The following is a 12242-nucleotide window of genomic DNA, read 5'->3' on the forward strand; positions in this document are numbered from 1 at the left end:
CACACACACTCACACACACACACAAATCTAATCTAATGTAATCTAATGTAATATTGTCTTGTGTAATGTAATGTGATGTAATAAAGTTAAGATGAAACTTCATTGATCTGCGCCAGGTGAGCCGGTCCGTCCCATCGACCCTGCTGCCTGGGTGTCCCACACGGCGGCCATGACAGGGGCACTCCTCCCCCACTACGGTACGACTCCCATCAGCCCCTTCACCATCTATCTATCTATCTATCTATCTATCTATCTATCTATCTATCTATCTATCTGTCTATCTATCTGCCTATCTGTCTGTCTGTCTTCATCTTCAATCTAGCTCTCTCTATTTTCCAGCATCTGATGTTCAGATGTGCCTGTCGTCTGTCATCCCTCACTTTTTTCTGTTTCTTTTTTTTATTCATATCCTCATTAGCTGATGTCTTCCTGCTTGTCTTCCTGCTTGTCTTCCTGCTTGTCTTCCTGCTTGTCTTCCTGCTTGTCTTCCTGAGCTTCACACAAAAGCCTCTTCACCACACACAGGACAGACAGTACAACATGATTAACATTAAAGCTGCACTAGGCGGTTATGCAACTGGCAGCAAGAGGTAACCGTTTGAATTTTTGAATCCTAAAACCTTAAAAACCTGTTTCACCCAACAATCAATCCATCAAACTTTATTTATATAGCACCTTTCAAACAAATCAAATGCAATTCAAAATGCTTTACAAGTGACTGACAAAACATAGGAGGTTAAAACTGGATTTAGAGACTGATGCACACCAAAACAACCAAACCCCCCCCCCCACCAAAAAAAGTTAATTGAATAAGACAACAATAAAAGATGGGTAGTTAAGATAATAAAAGATAAACAATAAAAGATAATACAAGCAATAAATACTACACAAAATATATAGATTATAGTAAAACAGTAAAATGTTAATGAAATAAAATAGAATAAAATAAATGAACAGGCGGTAGAGCGCTGCGTCAGGAATGCGCCCGTTACAAGAGGAAGGCGGGGCTTCTGAAAACACGATGCTAGCCAAACTGCTTCTGTAGCTCCTGTAGCCTGCCATAGCAATGCATCTGAGCCGGAAACAAAAGAAAGCAGTGGCAATAGCTCTCATTATTTATAGCAGAAGGCAAAGTTGTAAAAGCTCAGGGAACTCTGAAACGTAAAGAGTTAGCTTCTCTGCTTACGAAGCACAAAGCTGTGATGTCACCGGAAACGCTTCAGAATGCCAGCGTCAAACTGGGTCAAGGTGTGAACTTTCAAAACTAATTAAAAAAGTAATTAAAGTAATGCTAATGTATAGGCTGTGACTTTGACAGCAGCGTTGTCCGCCATGTTTGTTGACAAGCAGTTGTGTAGTTGTCACGGTAACGCGGGGACGAGGTCGTTTCAGTGGAAACACGTTAACGAGTTCTTGGGCTTTTGGCCTTTGGTGGAACGGGGTTTATGTTCTCCGTGTGTTCTGACCGAGACAACAAGCCAACGCCACACTGTGGGTTTTCAGGCTTGCAGGAAGAACGCCACCTCACCATCCACAGCGACATGGCGGCCATTGCCAAGGCGATGGCCAATCCCGAGTCGGGGCTGGAGGTTCGAGACAGGATGTGGCTGAAGATCACCATCCCCAACGCCTTCATAGGTGAGCAGCTCTTCCACACTGACCTCCTTTCCTTCAGGATTTCCCTCTGAAACACGTTCCGGTCTGACTGAACTGAGAGTTTGACTGATATCGGCTTTTGAAGGCTAGCATTTCCATGCCAAACACATCCAAAAAATTCCAAGTATGCAGTGTTTCCTCCAGAGTTTTCTTCTGGTCAGGGTGGAAAAGGCTAGAATTTAGAATTGAGATCATGGGACACTAAAACTCCCTGCCTTATTGTTTAACTTGCTGGTAACATAGTGAAATGATGACAACAGTATAAATAAAGAGTGTAATAGGAAAATGGTGGAAAGCCTCTTTTGTTTGCACTACTATTCCTGTGTTCTCTCCTTTTACATGGTACGCACCTTCGACACTGAGCCACCAGGACGTCCCGCAACTTGTTTACTTGTTTCTGTTGAACTGTGAAAAGTAAAAAAAAAAAATTCAGTAAAAAATTATTTATAAATAGTGAAACAGTGAAAGTAGTTGGTGAATTCTCTGCTGCCTCAGAAAAACACAGCAGAACCTGTTGAAACAGTATGACTACCTGTCTGTCTGTCTGTCTGCCTGTCTGTCTGTCTCTCTGTCTGTCTGCCTGTCTGCCTGTCTGTCTGTCTGTCTGCCTGTCTGTCTGTCTGTCTGCCTGCCTGTCTGTCTGCCTGTCTGTCTGTCCAGGTTCAGACGTGGTGGACTGGCTGTACCACCGTGTTGAAGGCTTCACTGACCGGCGTGAAGCTCGGAAGTACAGCAGCAACCTGCTGAAGGCCGGATACATCCGCCACACCGTCAACAAGATCACCTTCTCTGAGCAGTGCTACTACGTGTTCGGAGACCTGTGTGGAGGTGAGAGACAGACAGACAGACAGACAGACAGAGAGAGAGAGAGAGACAGACAGACAGACAGACAGACAGAGAGACCGACAGACAGACAGACAGACAGACAGAGAGACCGACAGACAGACAGACAGACAGACAGAGAGACAGACAGACAGACAGACAGAGAGACAGACAGACAGACAGACAGACAGACAGACAGACAGACAGAGAGACAGATAGACAGACAGACAGACAGACAGACAGACAGACAGAGAGACACCCCACTTTGGGAATAGCCGATCTAAACAATTACAATTATAAACTTCAAGAAATCCTTCAATTCTCAATACAGGTTTGAGGATCTCATCAGAGTGGATAAACTACTCACCAGAGTTCCTCTAGACTCCTGTTGGGACGATTTAGCAGAAGGCCACAGAGAAAAGGAATGTTTTGAGCCGACTTTTAAAAGAGCTGACAGTGGGAGCACATCTCAGTGCTTCTGGAAGTTTATTCCAGTAATTGGGAGCATAATTACTAAGCAGCTTCACCTGATTTAGTTTTCACCCTGGGAACAACTAACAGAGGTCTGGGTGGCTCATATCCTAAGAGCAGGTCAGAAATGTATTTTAGAACTAAGCCATTTAGCGCTTTATAGACAAGCAGCAGAATTTTAAAATCAGTTCTATGGCAGACTGGAAGCCAATGCAGTGACCTAAGAACTGGTGTAATGTGTTCTGTTTTCTTAGTCAGAACTCTGGCAGCAGCATTCTGACTCAGCTGTAAACGCCCCAGAGTTTTTTTGGGGAGACCGGAGAGAAGACCATTGCAGTAGTCTAACCTGCTGGTAATGAAAGCGTGTATCAGCTTTTCTAAATCAGGTTTTGACATAAGACCCTGTACTTTGGTTAATTTTTTTTAAGATGATAAAAGGCTGATCTTGATATGTTTGTTAAAATTGAGATCAGTATCCATAATAACACCAAGATTCCTAGCTTGGTCTTTACTCTTGAGAGACAGGGAGTCAAGGTGAGCCCTAATTGTCTCTCTTCCTTAGTACCAAAGATAATTACCTCACTTTTGTCTTTATTTAGCTGAAGAAAGTTTTGGCACATCCAGTCATTAATTTCCTACACACTAATACACTGAATCAGAGAATCTACAGGACCAAAGTCGCTTGAAGAAAGAGATATATAGAGCTGAGTGTCATCTGCATAATTGTAGTAATGAATGCTATTTTTCTGTACGATATGTCCATAGTTGAAGCATGTAGAGGTTGAATAAAAGAGGGCCAAGGATTGATCCCTGTGGAACTCCACATCAGACAAAGTCACCGATAGACACAAAGTAGTTCCTGCCTTGCAGGTAGGTCTTGAACCAATTTAAGACCGGGCCAGAGAGTCCAACCCAATTTTCTAGTCTATCTAATGATATTGTGTGATCAACAGTGTCAAATGCAGCACTAAGATCCAGAAGTACAAGGATAGAAAGCTTGCCTGAATCTGTGTTTATACGAAGATCATTCACAACTCTAATAAGGGCCATCTCAGTATTATGATGGGGTCTAAATCCGGATTGGAAATGGTCAAAGTGGGCATTTGAAATTAAATAGTTGTTAAGCTGGTTGAAGACAATTTTTTCCAGGATCTTACTAATAAAAGGGAGATTGGAAATAGGTCTGTAATTACTTATCACAGAGGCATCCAGGCAACTCTTCTTTCACAGAGGCTTAATAACAGCAGTTCAGAGCATTTGGGAAAACACCAGACAAAAGAGCGCTGTTAACAATTTGCAATAGCTCATTCGCCAAACAGCTAAAGACATTTTTTAAAAAGTTTGTGGGCAGAGGGTCAAGGCAGCAGGTGGACGACTTAAGCTGTTGTATAGTGTCCTCAAGTGTTGTGTAGTCAATAGCAGTAAAATTTGCCATATTACTTACATTATTTATGCGTGAAGGAAATGGAGGCATAACCTTCCTGTTAGACATGGAAGCACTGATAGTTTGTCTGATACTCACAATCCTATCACTGAAAAAGGCGGCAAATTCATTACATTTAGCAGTAGAAAGAAGCTCTGGGGCAGTTGATGCTGGGGGATTTATCAGTCTATCAACAGTAGTAAAAAGTGTACGTGCATTGTTTGTATTTTCATTAATGATCTTGGCAAAAAAGGATTGTCTGGCATTTCTCAATTCTATGTTGTAGTTTTGAAGCTCCTCTTTGTAGATATCATAGTGAACCTGGAGTTTTGTTTTTCGCCATTTACGTTCAGCCTTTCGGGTTAGGGTCAGAAATTTTCACCTTAACTGGTGCAATGTCATCAATGGCATTCTTAATTTGACAATTAACATTTTCAACAAGGTCATTAATACAATGCGCAGTGGGCATTTGTGACATAGACATTGCGTTCATAAAAGCTGCAGCAGTATTATCATTGATGTAGAGTTTTTTAACAATTTTTGGCCTAGCTTGTAGTTCCAGATTTATGGACACATCAAAGAAAACACAAAAATGATCAGATATGGCAACATCAATAGCAGCAGTTTTAGTGATATTGAGACCCCTAGTGATAATCAAGTCCAAGGTATGCCCCCGATTGTGGGTGGGCCCCGACACATGCTGAGACAGACCAAAAGCCTCTAGCATGCTAGTCAGCTCCCTAGCATGGTTATCATTTGGATTATCAATGTGAATATTGAATCAGAAATAAAACTTGAATAGTACATTTCAAAGTAAAAGCAAGGTATTCAAAAGATATAAAATCCCTAAATGACACCTGTTTGCACTGAAACACATCAGAGAAAAGAACTGCAACACCCCCCCCCCCCCCCCATCCCCCCATCCCCTGTCAGCTCTAAATTAAAAGAGATGCAGATGCAGATTCAATAAAAACAGCCATTCTGCCATTTCTGTCTAACCAGGTTTCAGTTAAAAACATAAAATCAACTTTATAAGTATTAATTAGGTCATTGATCAAAAGAGACTTGTTAGCCAGAGACCTAACATTAAGCAAGCCAAGCTTTATGGTTTTTTGGGCTACTTTAGATTATTAGTCACAGGCCCTGAGGCAGGATGTCTGCAGTTGTCAAGTTGTTTCACTCTTATCAAATTTGATAAGTTTGCAGCATGGAGAGGGTACGTCTTGCTTATTCTACTGCTAGTCAAAACAGGAATGGGGAAAGTTACAGGCACTGACGTAAAAACTCTTGGTGGTGGTTGTGATCCAGCAATACGTGTACTGGGCCCCAGCTTGATATGGGAAATTTCATGAAATTTCATGAATACCAGCTACATTGCAGACAGAGAGACAGACAGATAGATAGACAGAGTCTGAGTAACTAATTTGACTTCAAGTAATCCGTGCTAAAACAGTCCTTTTCCTCAATTGCCCTTGTACATATTTTACATTTGGTTCTTCTTTTCCTGCCAGTTAATAGAAAATTGATGTATGCAAAGCTCACAATATGAGATGGAGCATCTTCATCTTCATCTTCCTCTGTCACTATAGAGACAATCTGGTCCATCCTCCTGTCAGTGTTTGTGTTGTCAGATAAATGTTCAACCAGTTGATCAGGAACAAATTTAGGGAAACGCTGAAATGATGTGGAGCCGAGTCCGAGGTGATTCAGCCCCAAGTTCAAGTTCATGTCCTCAGTGTACTGGGTCCAAGTTGAAATTGGGACTCTAGCTTTACTTTAGGGTTAAAACACCCAAAATAGTCAAAGTAATTTTCCAAATATACAAAGATCGGCTTTAGAATTAGACCATATCTGAAGATTTGAACCCAGTCCAGAAAACCGGTCCAGAACCCAGTCTGAAAACTGTCTGAGCTTTGTGAAAGCACAAGCCTGACTAAGGGCCAACTAGTACTAATTGTTTAATTCTACATTTCTGTTGCTGTCAGATATGGCCGTCCTGTCTCTGCTGGATCATGAAGGAGCTTCCAGTGGAGGAGGAGGAGGAGGAGGAGGAGGAGGAGGGTCAGATGACTCGGTGGCTCCTCTCTCCCATCCTGGAGCCTCGGGCCCCCAGTGGCCCCCAGCTTTCCCCTACCAGTACCCCATCCCTCATCCCTACAGCTCCCCCCACCTCCTACACCAACTGCCGGCCTGGGGGGGAGGAGGACGAGGAGGAGGAGGAGGAGGAGGAGGAGGAAGCCAGCACAGTGACGGTGACAGCATCTTTCCTCTTTGCTTGTCTACATTTACATTTATTACAAGTTATCAAGAGAGACTGACAGGCAGCAGTAGGCCAACATTACAGAAGTAGATGGTTAATTTCTGTCTGTTTCTGACTGAACTGATCATTTCATCACTGATCCATCTGATTGATTTAGTGTTTAGATAATGTCAGAGACTAGGGCTAAAGACAAGACAGTTTACTGTGTCACAGTAACCTACATTTGGAAACAAATCCACCTTATCACACTATTCACTTTTACTGAGAACGTTACTCCTCCATGGACTGCAACCTTATCGAGGTGAAGGGGTTTGCGTGCCCCTGTGACCCTGAGAGCTGTGTTGTCTGGAGCATTGGGTTCCTGGTAGGGTCACTCATGACAAATTGGTCTCAGGGGAGGGGCCAGACAAATAGCAGTTTAGACAGACCCTTATGACGGTCATGGATAATCTTGCCCGGATTAGGGACACCGGGGACGACTCCTGGAGCCAGGCCTGGGAATGGTGCTCCTAAGCGAGCACCTGGTGGCCAGGTGACGCCCATAGGTCGGCCGGGCTCAGCCCGAAGCTGTAACGGGAGGCCGCTGCCTTGTGGGCCCACCACCTGCAGGGCAAAGCGTTTGGGTCAGGACCGATTGGGCAAGGCGCGAGAGCGGAGTAGGTCCAGGCGTCTCGGACCCTGATGACCAAAACTGTCTGGGATGTGGAAAGTCACCTCGCTGGGGGGGGGGAGGAGCCGGAGCTTGTGCAGGAGTTTGGGAGATACCAACTAGATATAGTTGGGTTCTGGTACTAAGGCCTGCCTGATCTGAACTCAAGTGGTGCTTTGTTGTTGGACTTGTGTGGTGTGGAGTCCGAATGGACTCTGTTCAAAATCTGTTGTGCAAGTGGCTGCTAGGAGTTGTAGTCTGAAGGCTTGTTCTGGCGGCAACCCAAGGACCCGCTGGTGGACATCAGGGGTGAGGGAGGCTGTCAAGCTGACAAAGGAGGCCTTCCATTCCTGGTTGGTGTGGGAGACACCTGATTTAGTGGGGAGGTACCAGCAGGCCAAGAGGGCTGCAGCTGCAGAGGTTACAGAAGCAAAAATCTGGGCATGGGAGGAGTTCAGAGAGGCCATGAATATTTTTTGAATATCATCGGAAGGTGGAGAGAGCACTTTGAACCTGAACCTGACAGACATGCCCCCTGTACAGGAGGCAGTGCCCAAGGATTCTGGGGGGTCAGAGTCCATCTTGTTGTCTGAAGTCACTGAGCTAGTTAGAAAGCTCTGCAGTGGCAAGGCTGCATGGGTGGATGAGATTCCTCTGGATATGCTGAAGGCACTGGATATTGTTGTGGCTGACACGCCTCTTCAATGTAGCATGGATGTCGGGGACAGTGCCTCGGGATTGGCCGACAGGTGTGGTGGTCCACATATTTAAAAAGGGGGACCAGAGGGTTTGTTCCAACTATTGGGGGATCACACTTCTCAGCCTGCCTGGGAAAGCCTATGTTGGGGTGCTGGAAAAGAGGCTCTGACTGGTAGTTAAACATCAGATTCAGGAGGAACAGTGCGGATTCCGACCTGGCCATGGAACAGTGGACCTGCTCTTCACCTTCTCGCAGATAATCGAGGGGGCATGGGAGTTTGCCGTTCCAGTCTACATGTGCATGGTAGATTTGACTGTGTGCCCTGAGATATACAGTGGAGATACTGGAAGAGTATGGCTTCGTTACTACGAGCTATTCGATCCCTGTACTCCCAGAGAGTTGTGTTCACATACTCAGTGTAAAATCAGGCTCGTTCAAGGTGAACGTTGGACTCTGACAAGGGTGTGCTTTGTCTCCGTTTTTGTTTGTGATTTTTGTTCATTGTTTTTCATTGATTTTCATTTGGGTAGTGACTGAAAGAATGAGGTGGCGGATACAAACAGCGGAAATTAGGTTTCTCAGACAGGTTGCAGGCCTCACCCTTTGTGATAGGGTGAGAAGCTCAGTGATCCGGGAGGATCTCAGATTAGAGCCGCTGCTGCTCCGCATCGAGAGGAGTCAGCTGAGGTGGTTCAGGCATCTGATAGGACGCCCCGGGTCGTCTGCCTTTGGAGGGTCGTCTGCCCAGGACACGCTGGAGGGATGATATGTCTCAGCTAGCTGGGGAACGCCTTGGGATTCCCCAGGAGGAGCTGGTGGAAGTTGCTGGGGAAAGAGAGGTCTGGACTGCACTACTGGTCTTGTTGCCACTGAAAAATAAATTCATTCTTGAAAATGGATGAATGTATGGATGGATTAGAACGTTACTGATTGGATCTGCAGCCACACCACAACAAGCTGCATCAGCTGCTTCTAGCTGGTTGGTGCAGATTTACACTTTATACATTGTTCCTCCATTATGGAGACTCAGCTGGTTGGCAGCAGATGATTTTTGGTTGTTTGTAATGTGTGTTGTTATGTATGTATAAGTAATTTGATCTAGAAACTGAAGCTTATTCTACTGTTATACTCAGACTAGAATGTCAAAGTTAATGTAAATGCACTTACCTGTTTGACTGCCGGATGCCGAAAATTCAATGAACTTAATATTATTCTTGATGTTCGTCTTCATCTCTTTTTATTTTACAGGAAGTCGCAGCAGTGGATCAAACCGCAGTGGAAGTCAGAAGGAGGCAGGAGGGGGAGGAGGAGGAGGAGGAGGAGAAGGAGGAGGAAAAGGAGGAGGAGGAGGAGAAGGAGCAGGGGGAGGAGGGGAGTCTAAGTCAGCAGGAGGCAGTGAATCCGACTCAACAAAACAGGAAGTGAATGCTCAGACCAGCGAGCGGCCGGTGGTGGAGCCCCCCGGGGACGACAGCACCCAGAACCCCCCCTCCTCCTCCTCTGGTCTCCATGGCAACAGAGACTCAGACCCCCCACCTACTCCCCCACCCGAAGGTCAGGGTCGGGACCTTTCCTCCGTCCCGCCCGAAATCTCCGCCTCCCGCCAGTCCTTCCGCCTGGCGATGGGAAACCCCAGCGAGTTCTTTGTGGATGTCATGTGACCCCATGGTGACGATGTCATGTTGGGTCAGGTGATGGGGGGCGGGGTCTGGACCTGTCAGAAAAGGGTCACATTTGTCACTTGTCTGTAAAAAAAACAGTTAATGTTTTTTTAAAAAGGACTGATCTGTACAGGTTTGTGCTAAAAGCCACTTCATGATCATATCTAATTATTTCGTACAGGTTAAATATTTTGACCCTGTCCTGCCAAAAGTATTTAAGACTTCAATGTCCTGAAGATCTAGTTTCTGAAGGGACTGAGATGACAGAGAGAGAGAGAGAGAGAGAGAGAGAGAGAGAGAAGAGAGAGAGAGAGAGAGAGAGAGAGAGAGAGAGAGAGAGAGAGAGAGAGAGAGAGAAGACTTGGCTGAAATATATTTGAGTTTGCTTTCAACTATTTGAGCTCATATAGGAGTTTAATTTATTTCAGTAGAAACTCAAACAGAAGTCCGGCCCTCAGCTCCTGGACCAGAGCCACACACACACAGTTTGTCCAGTGCGGTCTCCACAGTCGGCCATGTTGGCTCCGAAGTCCCGCTCCTTGGCTGTTGCTATAGTAACCAGTGATTCTGTTGTCCTTGTTACCATGGCGATGTTGTGGAGGACATTGTTCCATATTTCCTGCATGATTCTTGCTAATATTTTACGTTTTCCATCCCTTTAATATTAATTCTGACTGTTTTGACATGCTGCACCATGACTGAAGATATTTTTAAATGACTTTTGCCAAACCTCTCTGAAGAAAATAGAAGAAGAAAATAGCATTTTAGTCAGCAATCATTTGCCTGATCTAACTGATACAGGAAACCAGAACTTTCTTTCTCTCAGCTTCTGCTTTCAGGTCCCTGTCTTAAAGTTTTCCATGTCTGACTGGACTAACTCTGTCTATATATGGCTCTGGTCTAACTAGACTAGCTGTCTATATATGGCTCTGGTCTAACTAGACTAACTCTGCCTATATATGGCTCTGGTCTAACTGGACTAACTCTGTCTATATATGGCTCTGGTCTAACTGGACTAACTCTGTCTATATATGGCTCTGGTCTAACCTGTCAGACTGCTGTATTTTCTTCAGTGAAGAAGAGGAAAACAAATTCAGCTCTGTTAATATATTGTGGACTGTTACCACCTGTGTGTGTGTGTGTGTGTGTGTGTGTGTGTGTGTGTGTGTGCGTGCGCGCACCTATCAAAGTGACTATGTACAGTTTTCTATGTGTGTGTGCTGCATGGAGTCGCAGTTTTCCAATTCTGACCTGGACCACATGGAGCCATGCGACTCGTATTTGAACACTCCAATCACTATTTGTCAGCGTTGCCGTGACAACAAGTAAATCTGACATCATTCATGAGACACAACGATGGAAAGAGACAAACAGACGACTTGACGCCTCAGTTCAAACCCGGAGGAACAGAGGATCTGGATCTCTGAGGTTCTTCCACATCACGGCGGCTCAGTCGGCCAGCAGCTTCTGATCTTCGTTCTGAGAGAAGGAGCCGCTGAGGCAGAGGCTGATGTCATGCTGATGTCATGCTGATGTCATGCTGATGTCATGCTGATGTCATGCTCATGTCATGCTCATGACATGAAGCGATGCTGTCCTGATAGATATTGTCATGATAAAGCTTTAAAGGAATAGTTCACCCAAAAATGAAAATCCTGTCATCATCTCCTCCCCCTCATGCCAAATGAAACTCAGGTGAAATGTGTTAGTCCATATAACACACAGGGAGGCTGCAGCACAGCTTGGTAGCAGCCTTCTCCAAAACAACTGAAGTCAATGGGGACCTGTTCTTTAGAGCTCCAAAACAAAAACAGACAAACAATCACACTGTGAACAGAAAGACCTATACACCATTATTTGTTGCAAATCAATCAGCTGTAGTTCAGATTTGCACTAAATGATGGTGTAAATATACTGTAGGTCTTTGTGGAACTCTGAAGAACTGGTCCCCACTGACTTCAGCTGTTTTGGAGAAGGCTGCTATGGAGTTGTGCTGCAGCCTCCCTGTGTGTTATATGGACAAACTTCACCTGAGTTTCACCTGCATGAGGGGGAGGAGATGAGGACAGGGTTTTCAGTTTTGGGTGAACTATTCCTTTAAGCTGAACGACCGACTGACAGACAGTCAGTCAGCTGGTGACTGAACTGCTAACCTGCAGACAGGCCGGTCAAAGTCTCACAGCAAGGCGGCGTGTTTTTCGAAGGCGGAGAAATCACAGGAAATATGGAGCTCCTGTGGCATCTGAATGGGAAAACAGCCTTTGTTATTGTTACTCTGCTCATCACTGTCAGTTCATATTATTATGGGATGTGTGTTACATCTTACAGATGGGATATGCAGTGTGAACGGAGCCTGAGCGGCTTCACACTGATTTTAATTCAGGTCATTTTCTTTTCTAAATGGATTTCTAGTGATTTATAAACAAGCTTGTCATATCAGAAACAACTCAACAGAATCAAACATGAACATGAAGTGTAAATGTAAAATGATATAAGTCACCTAAGGACAAAACAGACTTAAACCTAAAGCTCTGCACTGACAAGACTTTGCCTCATCTAGAAGTTTTACACCCCATATCTCTGGAGTTTATTGTTAATAT

At 44.8% G+C, this 12242-nt stretch overlaps 1 protein-coding gene across 1 annotated transcript; it reads left to right on the forward strand.

Moving 5' to 3' along the window:
* Positions 1–116: 116 nt before the first annotated feature.
* On the forward strand, positions 117–9642 carry LOC139655485 (segment polarity protein dishevelled homolog DVL-3-like; the record flags this gene model as incomplete). The annotated part of the gene is made up of 5 exons (XM_071532908.1): positions 117–197; positions 1504–1638; positions 2317–2484; positions 6358–6624; positions 9230–9642. Coding segments are annotated over 5 exons (1064 nt in total), but the record flags the coding sequence as incomplete, so codon positions are not given.
* Between the last annotated feature and the right edge of the window lie 2600 nt (positions 9643–12242).

The sequence above is a fragment of the Centroberyx affinis genome, unplaced genomic scaffold, assembly GCF_046629955.1.
Source record: "Centroberyx affinis isolate AG114_WGS23_722 - 3 ecotype Tasmania unplaced genomic scaffold, CSIRO-AGI_Caff_v1 ptg002281l_1, whole genome shotgun sequence".
In the NCBI taxonomy this organism is placed as follows: domain Eukaryota; kingdom Metazoa; phylum Chordata; class Actinopteri; order Beryciformes; family Berycidae; genus Centroberyx; species Centroberyx affinis.